Here is an 18,667-nt window from a genome sequence, read left to right on the forward strand (position 1 = left end):
AATTTTCAAAGACAGAACTTGCTTTCGGAAAAAGTAACGGTGAACCAATGGGGAAGACATGATCTGAGATAGCGGTAGGGCAGTGGTATTTCATGAACTGAGTCCTGGATGCATTCACTCACTCAGCCCGTATTTATGAAAGTCTTACCATGTACCAGTTTGAAAAACTCAAGGTTGTTATAGAAGACGCGGAGAAGTTCTGACTGCTTTTGAGAAAGATGGACTCTATTCCAGAACAGATTTCACAATTGGAGTTAATCTTGCGGTTAACCTTATCTTGCCTTCTTTTAAAGCCCATTGAGATTTAGTAATCGGCCCGAGGCCACATGACTAATTAGCGGGGTGTCTCTCAACTAGATCCCAAATTCTAAATTTATTTCTTTTCTTCTCGTAGTGTCGCCAAATTTTTTTATAAATTACATATGAAAGAAAATAAAAGCACTCAACCCAAAATACATGTATTTATCACATCATTAATTATGCAGAACTAGCAATGTACTAATCTTAGGCATGTTATCATACATGTATAAAACTAAACATTGAAAGGATGAAATTAAATAAGTAACATTTTATTTTAGTTTTTTAAATGTTTATTTATTTATTTTTGAGAGAGAGAGAGAGAGAGAGAATGTGCACGCAGGGGAGGGACAGAGAGAAAGGGAGACACAGAATCTGAAGCAGGCTCCAGGCTCTGAGCTGCCAGCACAGAGCCCAACTCCAGGCTCGAACTCATGAACTGTGAGATCATGACCTGAACTGAAGTCAGACACTCAACCGACTGAGCCACCCAGGCACCCCATAAATAATATTTTAAAGTTAATTTATTTTGAGAGAGAGTGAGAGCAGGGAAAGGACAGAGAGAGGGGAAGAGAGAGAGAGAGAGGGAATTTCGAGCAGGCTCTATACTGTCAGTTCAGAGCATGATGTGGGGCTAGAACTCACAAACTGCAAGATCATAACCTGAGTGGAAATCAAGAATCGGTTGCTTAATGACTGAGCCACCCAGATGTCCCGAAATAAATAACATTTTTAAATAATTTTATTTTCTTTCAATCTATTATTTAGTTTTGTTTGTTTAATAAATTATTAAATATACATTTATAAGACAATTACATATCAAATATTAATCATACCTTAAACCTTTTTTGACACTAACAACTATATGAACTTCCTGATCATTAAATTTATCTACACACGCACACACACACATACACACACACACACATTTTGAAATGATTAATATATCCATCACCTCACATACTCTGTGTGTGTGTGTGTGTGTGCACGCGCGTACGCGTGTACATTTGCGTGTGTCTATTCTCTTAGCATATTTCAAGTATCCAATGCAATATTATTAGCTATAATCACCTGGCTGCACATTAGATCACCAGCACTTACTCATCTTATAACTAAAAGTTTTACACTTTGGGCACCTGCGTGGTTCAGTCGGTTAAGTGTCTGTCTTTGGCTCAGGTCATGGTCTCATCGTGAGTTCAAGCCCCCACGTCGGGCTCGGTGCTGACAGCTCGGAGCCTGGAGCCTGCTTCAGGTTCTGTGTCTCCCTCTCTGGCCCTCTCCTACCCAGGCTCTGTCTGTCTCTGTCTCTCTCTCTCTCTCTCTCTCTCCTCAAAAATAAACAAAAACATTTATTTATCCTACACTTTGGCAAACATCTCTCCTCAACTCCCCCACCTCCCCAGCCCCTGGCAGCCACCATTTTTCTCTCTGGTTCTATGAGTTCAATTTTATTAGATTCCACAGACAACTGGGATCATACTGTAACTGTTGAAATTTGGCTACTTTCTCTGATGTTCTAGCAAACTAATTAGAAAGTTGTTCCATTTTTACATCTTTAAATAAGGACCAAGCTCACTAAGATACATGTTTTTCAGACTTTTCAACAGTTTAGAAAATTAAAAATTGTTATAGATGGTAGTCATTGTTCTTGGCAACAAAATAATATGTTGATGGGAACATTTCCAAATGCGAGTTTTAAAAATATCCTGTCTGCACTAAGAGTTTCTTTAGAGGACTGGTACTTTCTTACTCATTCTTGAATACTACTTTACCTTGAAGGACAGGTTAATAATTTTCCCAAAAATATACTCTTGGTAGCAGGCCACACTAACAGCCACTTGTCATCCCAGAAACGGTCAGCAAATTTGGACCCTTCTTGTTATATGTTTAACTCATTTGGAAGGTTTATAACTCTTTTGGGTACATTGCCGTGAGCTAGCTGGCTAACCTTTATGTGGTTAAAAAAGATTTTCAGGATCACTCTACAACTCGTTTCAAAATACCATGAAGAATCGTGTGTTTAACCCATCGCACACAAGCCACAAAAGTTGAAAGGTGAGAGCGTTACTTGGGGAACACTTCTCCTTCTCTCAGGATACGTCGCTGAGATTAGTGACTTTCCCACCAACGAACTGAAGGCCACCTCCACCATCATCACTGCATTATGGTATTAAAGCGTAGTATCTTTCTTATTCTTCAGACAGGAGGTAAATACAAATTGAAGGGAGTTTTTGGTTTTTTTAATTTTTATTTATGAGAGAGAGAGAGCGCACGCACAAGCAGGAGAGGGGCAGAGAGGAGACACAGAATCAGAAGAAGGCTCCAGGCTCTGAGCTGCCAGCACAGAGCCCAATGAGCTCTGGAGCTCGTGAACTGCACGTTCATGACCGGAGCCAAAGTCAGGCGCCTAACCGACTGAGCCACCCAGGCACCCCTAAATTGGAGTGTGTTTTGTACACGAGTTAAGATACATAGCTCATATAGAAACTACTCCTCTATTATGTAACTGGTCAAGAACATAAGTTTTAGGGCCTAAAAAGACCTGGTTTTGCCTCTGTATACACTTTGGCAAATTACGGCCCAGTGTACTCAATTTAAAGAAAAGAATATAGGAGGTGCCTTGGTGGCTTGGTCAGTTAGGCGTCCGACTCTTGCCCTCAGCTCAGATCTTAATCTCAGGGTTGTGAGTTCAAGCCCCACGTTGCACTCTGTGCTGAGTGTGAAGCCTACTTAAAAAAAAAAAAAGTAGATTTTATAACACACGCGCAGTGAGGATTTTGTGAAGTTAAAATTAGATCGTGTTTTCTTTGCACATGGTAAATAGGTGCTCACTCAGGTTTATTTAAAACACTTTCCTCTCTCTGGGATGGTTGTTTTATGTTTTGTTTTGTTACTACTTAATGTTCACTACCACATATTTGATTGACTAAGATACCTTCAACATCTCTTACAACCCTGAAATTCTTTCATTCGTCATAAACTTAACATCAGAATTCACCTCTTTATCTGGCTCACACTTCCTTCTCAAACTTGCAGAGAAAGAACTTTGCTGAACAGGTTTTTAAGCATAGACCATAGACGGCTGTCAATAATTAAATGAATTAATAATTGAAATCTTGTTCAAATAGCCCATAGGAATTTTAAGGCATTCTTTTTCATTCCCATTTTCATCTTAATATATTTAGTACATCATTTCCCAACAGTAGGTATAATTGATAATCTTAAAACATGTAGGAAAATATCTAATACAGGTTTCTGCCTTTGATGGTATGGCTGCACTATTGTAATAACTAAAATTTGAAACAAAGACTGTGGAGCCTTCTTGATCATGATAAAAAGGAAAGAAAAAGAAACAAATCTGCATATTTGACCTGTTGTTCAGTTCCTAACCTCCCAAACTGTAACATGATTTTGTGCTTGATTATAGACATACCTATGTTAAAATAAGTCATAATAAAAACCTTTGCTTCCTATTATAATAACCCTATATATTTTTGAAAGGTGTGGTTATGCTTAAATTTTATATTCTATTAAATTAGTTTTTTTATGTTATATTAGATTCGTTTCTCAATTAAGACCTAAAAGTAAATATGAAAGAATTCACTAAAATACATTTTGCACAAATCACCTTAATATTCTAGAACTTTTCTTCCCAATTTTCGGAGATCAGTGAACATATAATGTTGTATTTACCATGAACATGTTTGCGTACTCATTATAATTACAAATTGATACAGTGGCAATTGCTAAAATGTATAATTATTCACGCATTCATATTGCAGAATTTTTTGGCAAAATGTTAAAAACAGTTTCTGTCTCAAACCACGTTTTGTACAACCACTAATAGCTCATATTAATTCAGGTAACAGCGGTGAAATGTATCTTGTTTATAAGCTTTTCATTTAAGACATTTTTCTTGCTGGGATCACCTCCTGGTGTGAAAGTTGTCCAAAGATAATAGCACATCAATTCAAAAGTGTAATAGATTTGAGACCACAACATGCTATCAGCCTGAAGAAGGAGCTTATAGGTCTCACTAACTCACTGTGTCACAGCTAGAATCATGACATATTTGTTCTTTTGTTTTCACATCAAAATATATAATTTACATTCTAATGTTGATTACTCACTTGGGGGGGGGTGTTTAATTTTCTTATTTAAAATATTTTCTTTAAAATGCATACCATAATTAATTTAAAGGTAATCAAAGAAGAGGCATGTTAATTAGTAGGACTCTAAAACATTTTCTTTTTACAATTCAGGGATGCATAGGATATTACTTACTATAAAACATTTCCAATTAAGTTTATAGTAATAGTACCTTTATATTAGAGGCAAAGTAATGAATCCATTTTGAACCAGCCCTGGCCAATTCTTAGAAAATTTATACACATGTACACACACACGGGCATATACATCTACTCTGAACTCACCCTATTTAAAAATTATCAGAGATTAAATTACCAAAAAGCAAAAAGACAAATAATGAAGTTCAGTCTATTATTGACGCACTCCAGGTAAATTTTATTATTTCTTAACCGTTTCCCTTTATATCCATCCTCGAGGCAAGACTTTTCAGCTTTTAGCTCCCATTTGCTAGCTTTATATTTTTAGTTACAGCTTTCGTCAAGTACTCGTGCTAACCACGGTGGTTATTGAAATTAATTAAAACCTAGTCCTCTCAATACTTTTTACTTTCCTCATCCAGGTGAGTACTCTTCTAGACTCTTGAAAGCATGTTTTAAAATAATATGGAAAGACTGAGAGAAAAAAAACTTTCTCTTTAACTATAATAATGAGGATTCAGCATGGGATTTTTTTTCAGATATGCTGGAATTCTGCTCCCTCTGAACCTCAGTAAGAGGATTTTTTGTCACCTTGTCTGGTACCTCTGAGGCGACCCCTGCTACGACCTTTGTCAGAGTGGGTAGCGCGTCCACTGTGGCCAGTGCTAGGAACACCACCTTGATGGTCACTGTTGTCCCCAGCAGCTTCAAAGAAAAGTTAAGGAGAAGGCCTTTATGCAGGAAATAGTTTTTATTTCTTTTCCCTCTCCTCAATACAGCAGATGTGTTAAGCAGTAAAGAGGTTGTATTTATGTGTATCTGTGTGTGTGCACAGTGCCTTAAAAATATTTAGAGCTGAGTTTTCCAGAAGTCTCTGCTAATAGATAAAGGATGAGAGGTAGTTTTTCCCCCCCTATACATTTTAATACAGGTAATAAATTGAAGCCAGGATTTTAGAGGAAAAAAATAATACATAAAAACTATTCCAGCCAGAAAGGTTAAGGGTAGAGAAATGGCATTATCTGTATGAAGAAAGTGGGAACCCTTTGGGATATTGTAAATACCCACGGTGAATTATCAGCTCGACTTCTACGTGGTTCACAAACCCAAGCATTAAGTTCCAAGAAAGACAGAAAGAGAACCCCCAAAAGAAGGTGCTTGTGGAATAAGATAGTGTGTTGGTGAATGTTTCATACACACACAGAAATACAGATAGTACAGGAAACAAGCAAAAGAGAACAGATACTGGCATCTCATTAAAATTTTTTTTTAATGTTTATTTATTTTTGAGACAGAGACAGAGCATGAGCAGAGGAGGGGTAGAGAGAGAGAGAGAGAGGGAGACACAGAATCCAAAGCAGGCTCCAGGCTCTGAGCTGTCGGCACAGAGCCCGACGCGGGGCTTGAACTTACGAGCTGTGAGATCATGACCTGAGCCAAAGTCGGCCGCTTAACCAATTGAGTCACCCAGGTACCCCACTGACATCTCATTTAGAGATAAAGTTCAATAAACATGATAGATAAAAGTAGCAGTGAGAAGAGAAGGTCTGAAGGACCTGATTTCCTAACACTTAGATGCATTTGAAAGGGAAGTACCATAAAGGGGGATGTTGTAAGTAAAAAATTAAGATTGAGATGACCTAGAACAATGAAAAATGTTTAAGCCATTTGATTCTGGGGTCAGATGGACTGAGCCTTGTATCGTAAAAATTCCGTTTGTTTGGAGTTGACGGCTTGTTGTGAGCTACCAGCATTAACTTTCTAAACAGGAATCTTTTGAATGATTTTCTGATTTGTTATAGAGTCTTGGGAGTCTTGAGTTAACACTGAATCATTACTGTAGCGGTTCTCAAAGTGTGGGCTCTGGGCCGGCAACATCAACTGCTGGGGGTTCCACCGAGAACCAGCCCTCCAAGGGACTCTGATGCAAGCTGGTGTTTGAGGACCGCTGCTTTCATGTATGAAATGGTCTCTAAGTACATTTTGTTCATATTAGTGGACCAGCCCTTGGCTACCTAAGTTCACCAGGCCCTACCCAAACCTATGATACCGTGATCAGTCTGATTGAACTGTTCTCTTAGGAAAGATTGGAGACTGCCGAACACCTTTTACTAAGCCTTACTCAGACGCTAGTGTGGGTGGGCTTCTCCCTGAAAACTCACAGCCTCTGCAGTCTCTCAGTTCAATCTCACAGAGCTTCTGGGGGCCAGCCTCCTCGACTGATGGTGATTTCTTTCCAAATAACTAGGTACTGAAACACGGTAAGTAATTGTTCTAGATGTCTTTGGATACCTATTGAGAATCAGTTGCTGAAAGGTAGGAAAAACAAGCAGGAACCCGGCCTTGAATAAGAACAGGTAATTTTCTATATGGGCTTTTGTTTTCTTTAGTCTTCTGTTTGAAAGCCGCCAGCAATCTTGTATTTCGCTGCGTTGTTCTCTAAAGCGCAGCATTTAAGTAAACCGCTTTTTCAGCCTTTTAATTAGTTATAAACACAATGCTAAATATACATTTAACAGATAATCCAGTTGGCTTTGGAACTTAAAATTCAGGATTTGGTAGTGAACATTCTAAAGACTGTGCTAATGAAGGCCAGGTTATTTTTAAGTATTGAGAGTGCTCTCATGGTGGTTAATATCATCGTTCAGGTATATCATTTGTTTCAGATAATATGCTAACAAATAGCAGCGGCTGCTTTAAAACTCCAGAAGCATTTAATAAATATATTCTCAGTTATAGGCGACAAGCAATTAAATGAGTGGTAATGGGCAATATGGAAGGAAGATAATACACAATAATTAAATTGTATATATTCTGACAGTTTTTAAAAAGTATTTTATCTTAAAATGAATTCTAGGCAACCCTCCCATTGTTTTGGCATCATCAATGACTACAACTATTTTGAACTCAGTAGTTAATTTTAGCCTTCATATATTTCCAGGTAAATTTAATCCATAAGTGTGGGATTCATTTGCTTTAGATCTGAAAATGTCATTTTAGAAGAGTCGTTTGATGTTGAGGAAATCTTGTGAGACCTTTAATAAGCCTCTTAAATCCAGAAAGTTATATTTTGCCTGAAGGAAGAGGAACCGATACCTTAAAATTCCCTTAGCTCTTAAGTGAGAAGTTTGGATTCTGAAAAGGTTTGGTAAATGTGACCAAATACAGCCAATCTCTCTTCTCACTGGCACGTTGTCTTTGAAATCAGAGCATCTAATTTGAAGTAAGCAGTCTGTTTTTCTAGGTAAGAGTTTTTACTGATTTGTCTAGAAACATAAGTAGAAAGCAGGACATCAAGACGTTTTATGTAAGCAGCTCACGTTAAGTTTGATGTCGATTACTCTCTTTGTTCAACGAAGAACATAGTGAGGAAGGCAGTGTGAACATCTCCTGGACAGTAGTGTCTTTCTCCCCATAAGACAGAATAGATTATATACAAAAAGAAATCGTTTTCCAGGTGTGCGTATGTCCCTAATAAAGGTTTCAACTGTGCCTTAGGGATAGAACTGAACACTACAACACTCTTTATTCTAGTCCTTGGCTTTGTTGGTTAAAATCCCTAAAAAGATTTCTAACGGAAAATATTGAAGAAACCTCTTCTCTGTGAAGACAACCAGTAATGAAGTTGATCTAACTAACATGTCATTCAGAGGTTGTACACTTTCTTTTGGACTTTTGTTTTCTATCTCAGTGTCCCATTGAGGAAATGAGTCAAGCCACTTTGAGTAACGCTCTAACATGCTTCCCAAGGATGCTTTTCATTTCCGTCCCTGTAATTTCCAACTTATGAAAACATACTCGATGCTACAGGAGTAACATGACTGTACTAATCTGAACAAGACGAGTATGAACCCCTTTATTTCCTAGTGACTCTTGTAAGCTTATGATTTAATTATATAATACAACTTACTTAATTTATACCTGATGTCAGCATCTTTCCATGAGCACCAATATGCTGTGATATATAACATGATATAATATAATACAATATAATGTAATATAATACAATACAACATAATATAATACAATGAGAAGCACATTTAAATTTACTTTAAAAACCTGAGTATTTTGCCATTAAAAATCTTATGATAGTGTTTTGTAGTTTATTGTTTTGAAAGACAACCTCAATCAAAAGTAAGCCATTTCTAAGGAGCAGAGCATACTTGCTAAGACATGGAGTCAAACAGAGCAAAATAAATAATAAGCAGTTGTAAGTGGCTTGAGAGGAGAACCAGTAAGAATTGTGACTGGATATATAGCAGTACCTCAGCATACTGTGCAGATTTCCTATTTAAAACATGACATTTCATTTGAGAGTAGAAAATTTAAAATGAAAATGTTACTTTTGTCTCTTCTTTGCCTCTGCCAAATCAGTTCAAAAGAGGAAACTGAGGTATAAGAACTCAAAAGAACTTTTCAACCCCAGCAAAAAAAGACAGACAGACAAGGAGGGAGGGAGGGAGGGAGGGAGGGACGGAGGGAAGGAAAGAAAGAAAGAAAGAAAGAAAGAAAGAAAGAAAGAAAGAAAGACAGACGGAGGGAGGGAGGGAGGGAAGAAAGGAAGGGAAAGAAGAAAGAAAAGAAAAAAGAAAAGACCAGACCAGACCATAAAGGAAAGAATGCAGGGTTCTCTGGCAGGGTGGATACAAGGGGGTGGGTGGGGGAAGGGGGCAGGACAGGCAGGCTAGAAGAATAATTGAAAATTACCCCTAAGTCCCTCAGAGAGACCTACAGGATAGAGTTACCAACGGTGACCCAAAGGCCTGAATGGGGACAGCAGGAAAGATGAGGGCATTCAGTCTTTGTCCCGACTAATTTTAAATTTGTGACATGACCCATAGAAAGATACCTCACAAGATCGGCTAGAAATACAAGCCAGGACAGGAGGTGGAAGCTGAAATGAAAAGGTGGGTCTGAAGGCAGACCAACAAAGAAACAGATCTTTCAACTTAAGAAGAGAAACGAGCGCTTATTAATTGCGCTGAATGCAGAGTGATTGTTTCCATTTCTGTTTTCGTTGCTGCGCGCGTCACAGTTAATAACGCGGTGCACTTCCGCGGCTCCCGTCCGGTTGTTGTTGTTGTTAAATAGAATCCCCCTCAAGATTCCAAAGCCACAAAGCAACTGTTAGTGTTCAGTGACCTTCCTGCTCCAGCCGTCTTTTGGGCTTTGAAATTGATTTTCCTCATCTCAGTCTGTGATAGTCTCTCTTCAAGTGTGCCTCTCTAGTTCATCACCAGAGTGAAAACGCTGGCACAAATAGCCGAGGAACTGGAGGCAGGCGTCACGCAGGGCATCATTAGAAACATCAGAACGAAATCAGCCTGCCCGGTGCGCACCGTGTTAAAACGCTGCTGCGGCTGCTGCTGCTTTATTGCCGAATACAATGGGGAATATTCTCACAGGATCCCCTTTTTTCATTCCCAAATATGGTCTGCGAAGTCAAGAAAATTTCTCCCTTTATTCTGCAAACCTCATGTGGATGCCAGGTCAAAACCACATGTTTTTGATAGTAATTTTTGCAGAATTTTTTGTACCTGCGAAGCAGATTCCCAAGGCCATATGACCTGGCAGAGAGTCCCAGGATGAGGAGAGACTGGAATGACTCACAGAAATGTGTGCCTTAGAATGAGATAAAAAAATAATAATAATAATAATTCTCTCATAAGAAGACTCACGGTCTACTTTTCGTGTGGCTGAATTTCATGTGGCTTGGTTTGTCCATTTCATCTCGATGGGGTCTGCTCATAAACCAAGCATGGCGTTGGACCTTGACACGGGTAAAAAGACATTCTGGGCCTACAGAGATACGTCAGTCCCCATATATTCTCGTCAGCGTCTGATGTTTTCTGTATTGCAGTGGAAAGGACATTGTTGATGTTGGAAAGGAGGCATCTTCTCTGAACCTGTTTTACCAAATCTGAGACTACATGTCCCACACGACACAAAATAGGTTGACAAAGACCTTTTCTGCCGGTCCTAGTTAGTGACCAAGAAGTTCTTCCATGTGTGTTTTAACAGGCCTACTCGGAGGCCTAATTTTGCCTAAAGGAATCGTCTTCACGCACATGATACCATTTGTTTGAAATGGTTTCTAAATGCGCCCGTTTAAGCAGTTTTTACACATTTTTTCTGTGCTTCCATACTAGGAAGCCGTCTAAAATTACTAAAGACCAGTGATTTTAAAATAAAATACACTCATGCTATGGCTTCTCTTTCAGTGTTTTATGATGTTTCTGTATTTATTTTACAAATATAGTATCTCTAGGGCACTAATTTGATATGGACAGTCATTTAGACAGAGGAAGGGAAAGTGTACTTCTGAGTTTTAAAGTCAGTGGCCAAAAAAATACAATTAAATGCTGTTTCTCTTGCAGCACCAAAAGTAAACATACGTAATAAGTAAATTAGAAACTCTTTTAAAGTATGGAGATCTCCAGTTCCACTATTATTGATGGATAGGGTATTTTTGAATATTACATCTTGGTTGTCAGCGATATCTCGAGGCTGTATTTCGCTTTATGAAAAATAATAACTTCTTAGCAATTCAAGGATAGTTTTTGATGAAAGGTCTTTGCCATGGTTATCAAAGGAGATGGACGTCATGTCTTGATATTTCAAATTTTGGAAATTGAAAGCAAGATGCCTAATTCGAGGTTGGCGTGTATCTAGCTCATTGTCTGACACACAGTGCCTGGGTGCATGTTTTCAGTGGTGGGGGCTACAATCATAAGCTTTAGGGCCACATGGGTGTGGGTTCAAAATCCCATTTCCCATTTCAAATGACCCAGACCGCTTTGCATAGAGCTATAACACATTTTCAGAGGTGCCTGCTTGTCTCAGTTGGTAAAGCGTCCGACTTGGGCTCAGGTCATGATCTCCCAGTGCGTGGGTTCAAGCCCCATGTGGGGCTCTGTGCTGACAGCTCAGAGCCTGGAGCCTGCTTCGGATTCTGTGTCTCCCTCTCTCTCTGCCCTTTCTTCTCTCTCTCTCTCTCTCTCTCTCTCTCTCTCTCAAAAGTAAATAAACATTAAAAATATTGGCAAGGGAGGGAGTGCCTGGGTAGCTCAGTTGGTTGAGCATCCAACTCTTGGTTTCAGCTTGGGTCATGATCTCACAGTTCATGGGTTGAAGCCCCACATCGGACTCTGTGCTGACAGCATAGAGCCTGCTTGGAATTCTCTCTCTTCCTCTCTCTGCACCTCCCCTGCTCTCTCTCTCTCAAAATAAAATAAACATTAAGAAAAAGAAAGAATATTTTTTTTAAAAAAGCATAACATATTTTCCAGGGATAATTTTTATTTTGGTGCCTATAATTTCCAACTTTTATTTACTTTTATTTTATTATCAATTTATTAGCTATAGGTATTTGGCCAAGGTGCTCAATTTCTCTAAGCCTCCCTCCATCAGCACAGTGGTCACCATTTTATTTATTTTACAGTATTTACTGAGCAACTACTATGTGCCAGGGAACTTTTTTTTTTTAAGTTTACTTATTTATTTCGAGAAAGAGAGAATGCATGTGGGGAAGGGGCAGAGAAAGAGGGAATCCCAAGCAGGGATTCTGTCAGTGCAGAGCTCAGTGTGGGGCTCGAACTCACGAACTGTGAGATCGTGACCTCAGCTGAAGTCGGATATTTAACCGACTGAGCCACCCAGGCGCCCCTGTGCCAGGAACCTTCTAAGGTCTGAAAATGCAGAGGTGAATAAGATTTCCCAGTGCTCACATTCTAACGGGAGAAGACACATCATCGATTTGTGCCATGCCTATATGGTTCTTATTCCTCAACTTAGTAGGCTACATAAACAGCCTTTTAAATATGTTCTTGTCTTATATTTTATATCTCGCCCTCAGGCCTAAAAACTTAGACGGTTCCATGTCTCTCCCCGTCCTACCCCTGCCTTGTTATATGTGATCCTGTGAGCACAGCAGGAACATCTCATGTTTCAGTCTCCAGCAAGACGGGAAGTTTTCGCGCTCTCTTCCTTCATTGTTGACGGCCATGTCATGGCTGAGACGGCCTTCGTCCTGTTCCGCGCGGCCTCTTCAGGTCCAATGGTGCACTCTGCTATTTCCAAGCTACTCTAGAAGCAGTAGGAGTAATTTTACTTCTTATAATTGAAGCCAAAGCACAGGAATCTTGGAGAGGCTCTCTACAGCTGAAATACCTCCACGTGCCCTGCGTTCTCTTTGAGATCCTGATGCCTCCTCGGGCCTCTGTTTCAGATTGAAGGCCCAGGTTTCTTCTTCTCTCGGGTTCTGCTGATACGCTCCTTAGTCTCTGCTTCTCTGGCACCGGGGAAGCCAGGAGCAGGGCCTGTGTCTGTGAAACACAGCGAATCTCCTGCCTTCATCCACCCCTTCCCTGTTTTCCTCTTCCTAAATAATGAAATGAAAATGTTTCTGATCTAAGGGGAACTTGTATCTCTTAATTTCTGTATCACACGTTTTGGTTATATCCCAAAGGGGGAGGGAACTTCAGGGGGGAAAAACACACTTTGCATAGTATTTAAAAATTTTAACCTGCCACACGGGTCGATAAACAAGAACTGATTGTAATAAGCGTGTTGAAGGAAATAAGCTTGTTGGACACCAGTTAGTGTCCATTTGCTCCTGTCTGCCCATCACCTTCTCCAAGAGCAGGGCCTGTGCATCGTCGGGCTGCTTCCAGTGGCATTGAGCTGCCGAACATCTTGCTCACTCTTCAAGGACCATCCTAAAAAACAGTGAGAATGCAGACCAGGGCACCAACGACACAGGTCAGAGCCAGCCTGTCACCTGCTTTTGTGTTGGTCATGAGCTCAGAATGGTTTTTGTGTCTTTACGTGACTCAAAAAATAATAATAATAAAAAGAATATTTCAAGACATGGGAAAATTACATGAAACTAATATTTCAACGTCCGTAGTCAAGTTTTATTTGAATGCAGCCGCACTCACGTTATCTACGGCTGGTGCCGTGAGCTGGTATAGCCAGACGGGGCTAAAATATGTACAGTTTGGTCCCTCCCAAAAAGAGGTTGCTTGAAGCTCATCTAAATGATCAGGTTACTGCTTGGCGTGTGACCATCTTCTCATCCAGAGTGCTTGCCAGTGTGCGGAATTGCCAGTGAAATTTGTAAACCGGGGAGTTAATTTTGCAAACGTCCGTGTTGAGGGTGTTACATTTGAACGGAGATTTTAAAGTCATCAAATGAAAATTTTGGGTCTTTTATAGTGTAGGTTTCTTTTTTTTTTTTTTTTTTTTTTTTCAATGTTTTTAATTTTTATTTTTGGGACAGAGAGAGACAGAGCATGAACGGGGGAGGGGCAGAGAGAGAGGGAGACACAGAATCGGAAACAGGCTCCAGGCTCCGAGCCATCAGCCCAGAGCTTGACGCGGGGCTCGAACTCACGGACCGTGAGATCGTGACCTGGCTGAAGTCGGACGCTTAACCGACTGCGCCACCCAGGCGCCCCTATAATGTAGGTTTCAAAATGTGACTTTGGAAAGAAAAACGGCTAATGTTTATTGAGCACTTCCCTTGTGTTTAGATCCTAATACAAACACATCATATGTGTTTAACCCTCGTATATTTAACCCTCATAAAACGCCTATACAACAGCCCCTCTTATTATTCCCATTTTTCAGACGATAGAACCAGGATACAGAAAATTTGAGTAGTTTACATCATCCAGCCTGTTTATGGGTGAAATTTGGATTTGAACCTACACAGCCTGGGTCCAGAGCCCGCATTCTTAATAACCATGCTGAATGGGAATATGGTAGGAGATTCAAAAAAACGCTGTTTCCAACCTAACATTTAATTCAGGCTATAGACTTTGAAATTTGCCTTACACGGTACTTCCACGGCGAAAAACAGATTCACCACACCACTGCTAGTATCATTTATTAGAATAGTAATTTATCGTTTGCATCTGTCCTAATTTCGTGGTTGACACAGAATTTTTAGAGACATTAACCGGTCTACCACCCTGTGAGGTAAGTAAATCCTCAGCTCTGTTCCACAGATGGAAAACAGAACAAAACTGAGCATCTGTGGGATCGTGTGTCTAGGAAATGATAGACCGGGAACTTAAACTCAACTCTGATTTCTACACCAGAATTCAGTCTGCCGTACCTGTGTTAGGCAAACTTTCATGACTTTTGCCATTTCGCTACACCAGCTACACTATTGTTGACATAGTAATTTTCTGGAAATGGATTCTCTGTGACTTAAATACCTGATTAACCTTAGCAGTAATAGACATCAAATCATGACTTTGACTCCTCTTGTATTTATCAAACACTTCTTCTCTGCTCACAATATTCCAAGCACTTTACAGTAAATATTAACTCCTTTGAGCCGCAGTGAAACTCCTGAAGGGTAGATGCTATCACTATCCCCATTTTATATGTTAAGAAACCAAAACAAAGAGAGAGATTAAGTAAGTAACTCGTCCAAGGGCGCATACCTGGTAAATAATGAAGCAGGATTTGAACCTCCGCAATCTAACTTTTGAGTTCTGTCCTTTTAACCCCTTAACTTCTTTGACATATTCAGTTTATTTTCTAATACATTAAAATAAGTCCATCAGTAGTAATATTTAAAAGATTCAGCTGTGTACCGTCTCAAATATCTCATAAAAACTGTATTGTACCGTGGTGGAATGTTCCAGAATGCCTATAACCTCCTGAGTATGTACGAGAGAACACAGTCTGTTGACTTCACTGAACAGTGAAGGGAAAATATTAGAGAAAATAATATTAGGGAAAATAATAACAAACATCAGGACACAAAGTGAATACACAATAAATTACTGGTATAATATGAAATTTAAGCCATGAAAAACATGGTGCTGTTTTTTTTTAATTTGGAGACTTTTCTTGTTGATAGGAATCTTAAGTTAGTAATCTTTCCCAAAGAATTTCTTATACAGCACCCTTTCGTGTGATCATTTCATTTCTGCTTACGCACCTTCAGACAAAGAGAATGTACAACTTTCACAGCTACCGCCATCCAGCTCCGTTGTTAGAGAGTCTTTCCATCGTTGATCTCAAACCTGCTTCACTGACCCCTTCATTTATTTAGGTTGGTTTTAGAAGTGTCCTGTGATTCCTTCCTTTTTCTCTCCCTTCCTGGCCATGTTTGACATAAGCTAAAAATAAAATTAGTTTGCATCCCTTGAGACCTGACCAGCCGCCTGTGGCCAGACTTGATGGTGCTTGTTAGTGGGAGAGCAGGCTGGGGTTAGAATGTTTCCTTGGACGTCCAGAAAATAAATCAGTCTGCAGGACATCAACGTGGTCATGCATTCTTGTGTTTATATGAGTACCTGGTCTCAGAGAGCAGCAAATACACATGTAGCTATAAAAGAATAAGATGTGGTGTTCTTAAGTGAAATGTGAGTATGTTCTTAATGCCGTTCCTGCAGGGAGGTTCCAGAATGGTTTTGTGCAGGAAATGGTGTGTTTAGAATACCTGTATAGTATCTCAAGGTATCTCCTCGAAGGGACAGTAAAACTGTGTGGGCATAAATACCGCCATATATATTTCACATCAGTTTCTTTGACCAGACTCACCGCTAGGAGTTGGTTAACATTTTTCCGTAATTTCTGATTTTTTTTAATTATATGAGGTACGTCCCGGAGAAGCGCTCCTGTCCAGCCGCGTCTGTCTCCCACGTTTTAACATATGTGTATCTCACGACGATATTCTCCTGTCCCGCAGGCATTTCCTATTCAAAACAGGAACAGGGACAACGCCACTGTTCAGCACTGCAACCCCAGGATACACAATGGCATCTGGCTCTGTTTATTCGCCGCCTACTCGGCCACTACCTAGAAACACCCTGTCAAGAAGTGCTTTTAAATTCAAGAAGTCTTCAAAGTACTGTAGCTGGAAATGCACCGCCCTGTGTGCTGTAGGGGTCTCCGTGCTCCTGGCAATCCTCCTATCGTATTTTATAGGTAAGAGCAAACATGCACAGTTACTCTGTCTGTGAGTTGGGCTGTTCTATTGTGGTTCTGTTGGTTTTATCTAGGTATGTGGCCCGGAAGCACATTACGAGGTCTGTTTTCTGGAGGAGGGGTTAGTTAATACCTTGTAAATCGCAGAGCATCTTAAGCGATTTTCAGCGAACTTAGATAAGGAGAAAGAAGGACAAAGAAGGAGGTATGTTCTTGGACACAGGCCAGAGTGTGAACTTGTGTTTGACTTACCCCTCTCGAAGCATGGATGATTCTGTGACATTTCACGTACACAAAATCATTCATGCACTTGCACGAAGGCTTTCTAGGCAGGAGTCCCCCTCGATGCATAGTCAATGGGGAGCTGTCTCCTACGTGTGATATTACACATCTTTCAGCTAACTCAGCTATCTAAATGTAAAACTCATCACTCAGGACCATCATCTTGCACTCGGCAACACCCTCCGGAGAACCACGCGTCCATAAAACAATGAATGGATTACATACTCATTCATACATGTGGATTTTTCATCTTTTCTGATGTAGTATTGATCATATTTTTCATTTAATAGTAACCCAAATGATGGAAGCTGCTAAGAGAAGTCGTAAATATTCCTTTTATTTAACTGTTTCATAACAGGTGTGAGCATTCGAACTATCAGAAATGGCTTTTTTTTTAATGTCAGAAATGACCACATCGGATTTTGATCCACCTGTGAAATGCTAATGGTGTCCACCGAGATTAATCACCGACTATATGGTTTATCTAACAAGAACAGCAGCCAGGGGTGCACCCTCCAGTTTACAAAGCGATCTGTGAAGCCCATGAAATTCTAGAACTGAATAAGAGAATTACAGAGCTGTATGTGGAATAGTATGATGCTTTTGCAATGAACCGATTTCTGTTATTAGCTACAGTACCCCTCACTTATAAATTATATATTTTGGAAAGTGAAATGCCATTTTGGATCACAATATTTGAAAGAAATACAGAATGGGGCGCCTGGGTGGCTCAGTCGGTTGAGGATCCAACTTCGGCTCAGGTCATGATCTCGAGGTTCGCGAGATCGAGCCCCGCATCGGGCTCTGTGCTGACAGCTCAGAGCCCGGAGCCTGCTTCGGATTCTGTGTCTCCCTGTCTCTCTCTGCCCCTCCCCCGCCCTCTCTGTCTTTCTCTCTCTCAAAAATAAATAAAAACATTAAAAATTAAAAAAAAAAAAGAAATCTAGCATAACAAAGCATGAAGGAACTTTAGAGATAATTGAGTCAGAGATGGCAAGGACATGCCACGTTGCGTGCCGTTATTTCCAACGCTTTGTCGATGGCAGGCATCACTGATGAATCAGGGCACTCTTTCCCACTAAACCTGGGTACGGCCTCATTATCCTCATGACCACGATTCATACACCACCTCAGCCACTGTCCGTCAGAAATAAAAGCCAGACGAAACCTTTTTGTTACTTTCCAATCCGAGTCAACTCCCTCCTCGTAAAAATGCTCAAACCACGCCCTAATGACACAATGCTGTGCTGTTTCATAACACTCTAGGTAAATGAGGAGTAGCACAACACAAATTGGTATTCAGAGACAAACTTCTAGTATTCAGCTAGAAAATACCTAGCCATTAAGAGAATCTCTTCTAGTTAGTTGTATAAATTATCTGTATCTGTCAGCGATGTGCTGCTAAGGAATTTTAAATGGTTCTGAAATGCACCGGGCATAAATGGGATGTAATAAATTAAGCATACATGTTTGTAGGGGACTTTTTTTTTTTTTACCATAGTACATGCCAAACAGACAGATAACTACTCTGCGGGGCTGGAAGTCAGGGTCCATGCGGTTGCTGTGCTGTGAAACATATTTTCGGATTGTACACGCTTGTGCCCCACCAGCCGTTGAATATTTTGGATATCAGTTCTGATACCATTTAGTTTTGTTTACAATGTGTGACTAGCAGGAAAAAATAGCATTTTAATGTGAGATTAGCTCCTTATTATTTGTGAGAGTTGGACTCCTTTCAAGGCTCCCTTCGTGAACTTGATAGAGTATCAGACTTCTAAGTAAAAACTCAGAATGTTCCTTTTCTTCAGGTTGCCCATTTTTCTTGTTTGGCGGTTTGCATCACACTTTATTCC

At 39.9% G+C, this 18,667-nt stretch overlaps 1 protein-coding gene across 3 annotated transcripts in view; it reads left to right on the top strand.

Annotated features, from left to right (window-relative positions):
* The window catches only part of TENM3 (teneurin transmembrane protein 3), a 451,547-nt gene that overhangs the window by 272,420 nt on the left and 160,460 nt on the right, over nt 1-18,667 (top strand). For all 3 annotated transcript variants that reach the window (XM_042934226.1, XM_042934227.1, XM_042934228.1), the window contains exon 5: nt 16,294-16,532. In XM_042934226.1, the coding sequence (XP_042790160.1) occupies nt 16,294-16,532 (239 nt within the window). The remainder of the gene's footprint in view (nt 1-16,293; nt 16,533-18,667) is intronic.

This window comes from Panthera leo, chromosome B1, assembly GCF_018350215.1.
Source record: "Panthera leo isolate Ple1 chromosome B1, P.leo_Ple1_pat1.1, whole genome shotgun sequence".
Lineage (NCBI taxonomy): Eukaryota > Metazoa > Chordata > Mammalia > Carnivora > Felidae > Panthera > Panthera leo.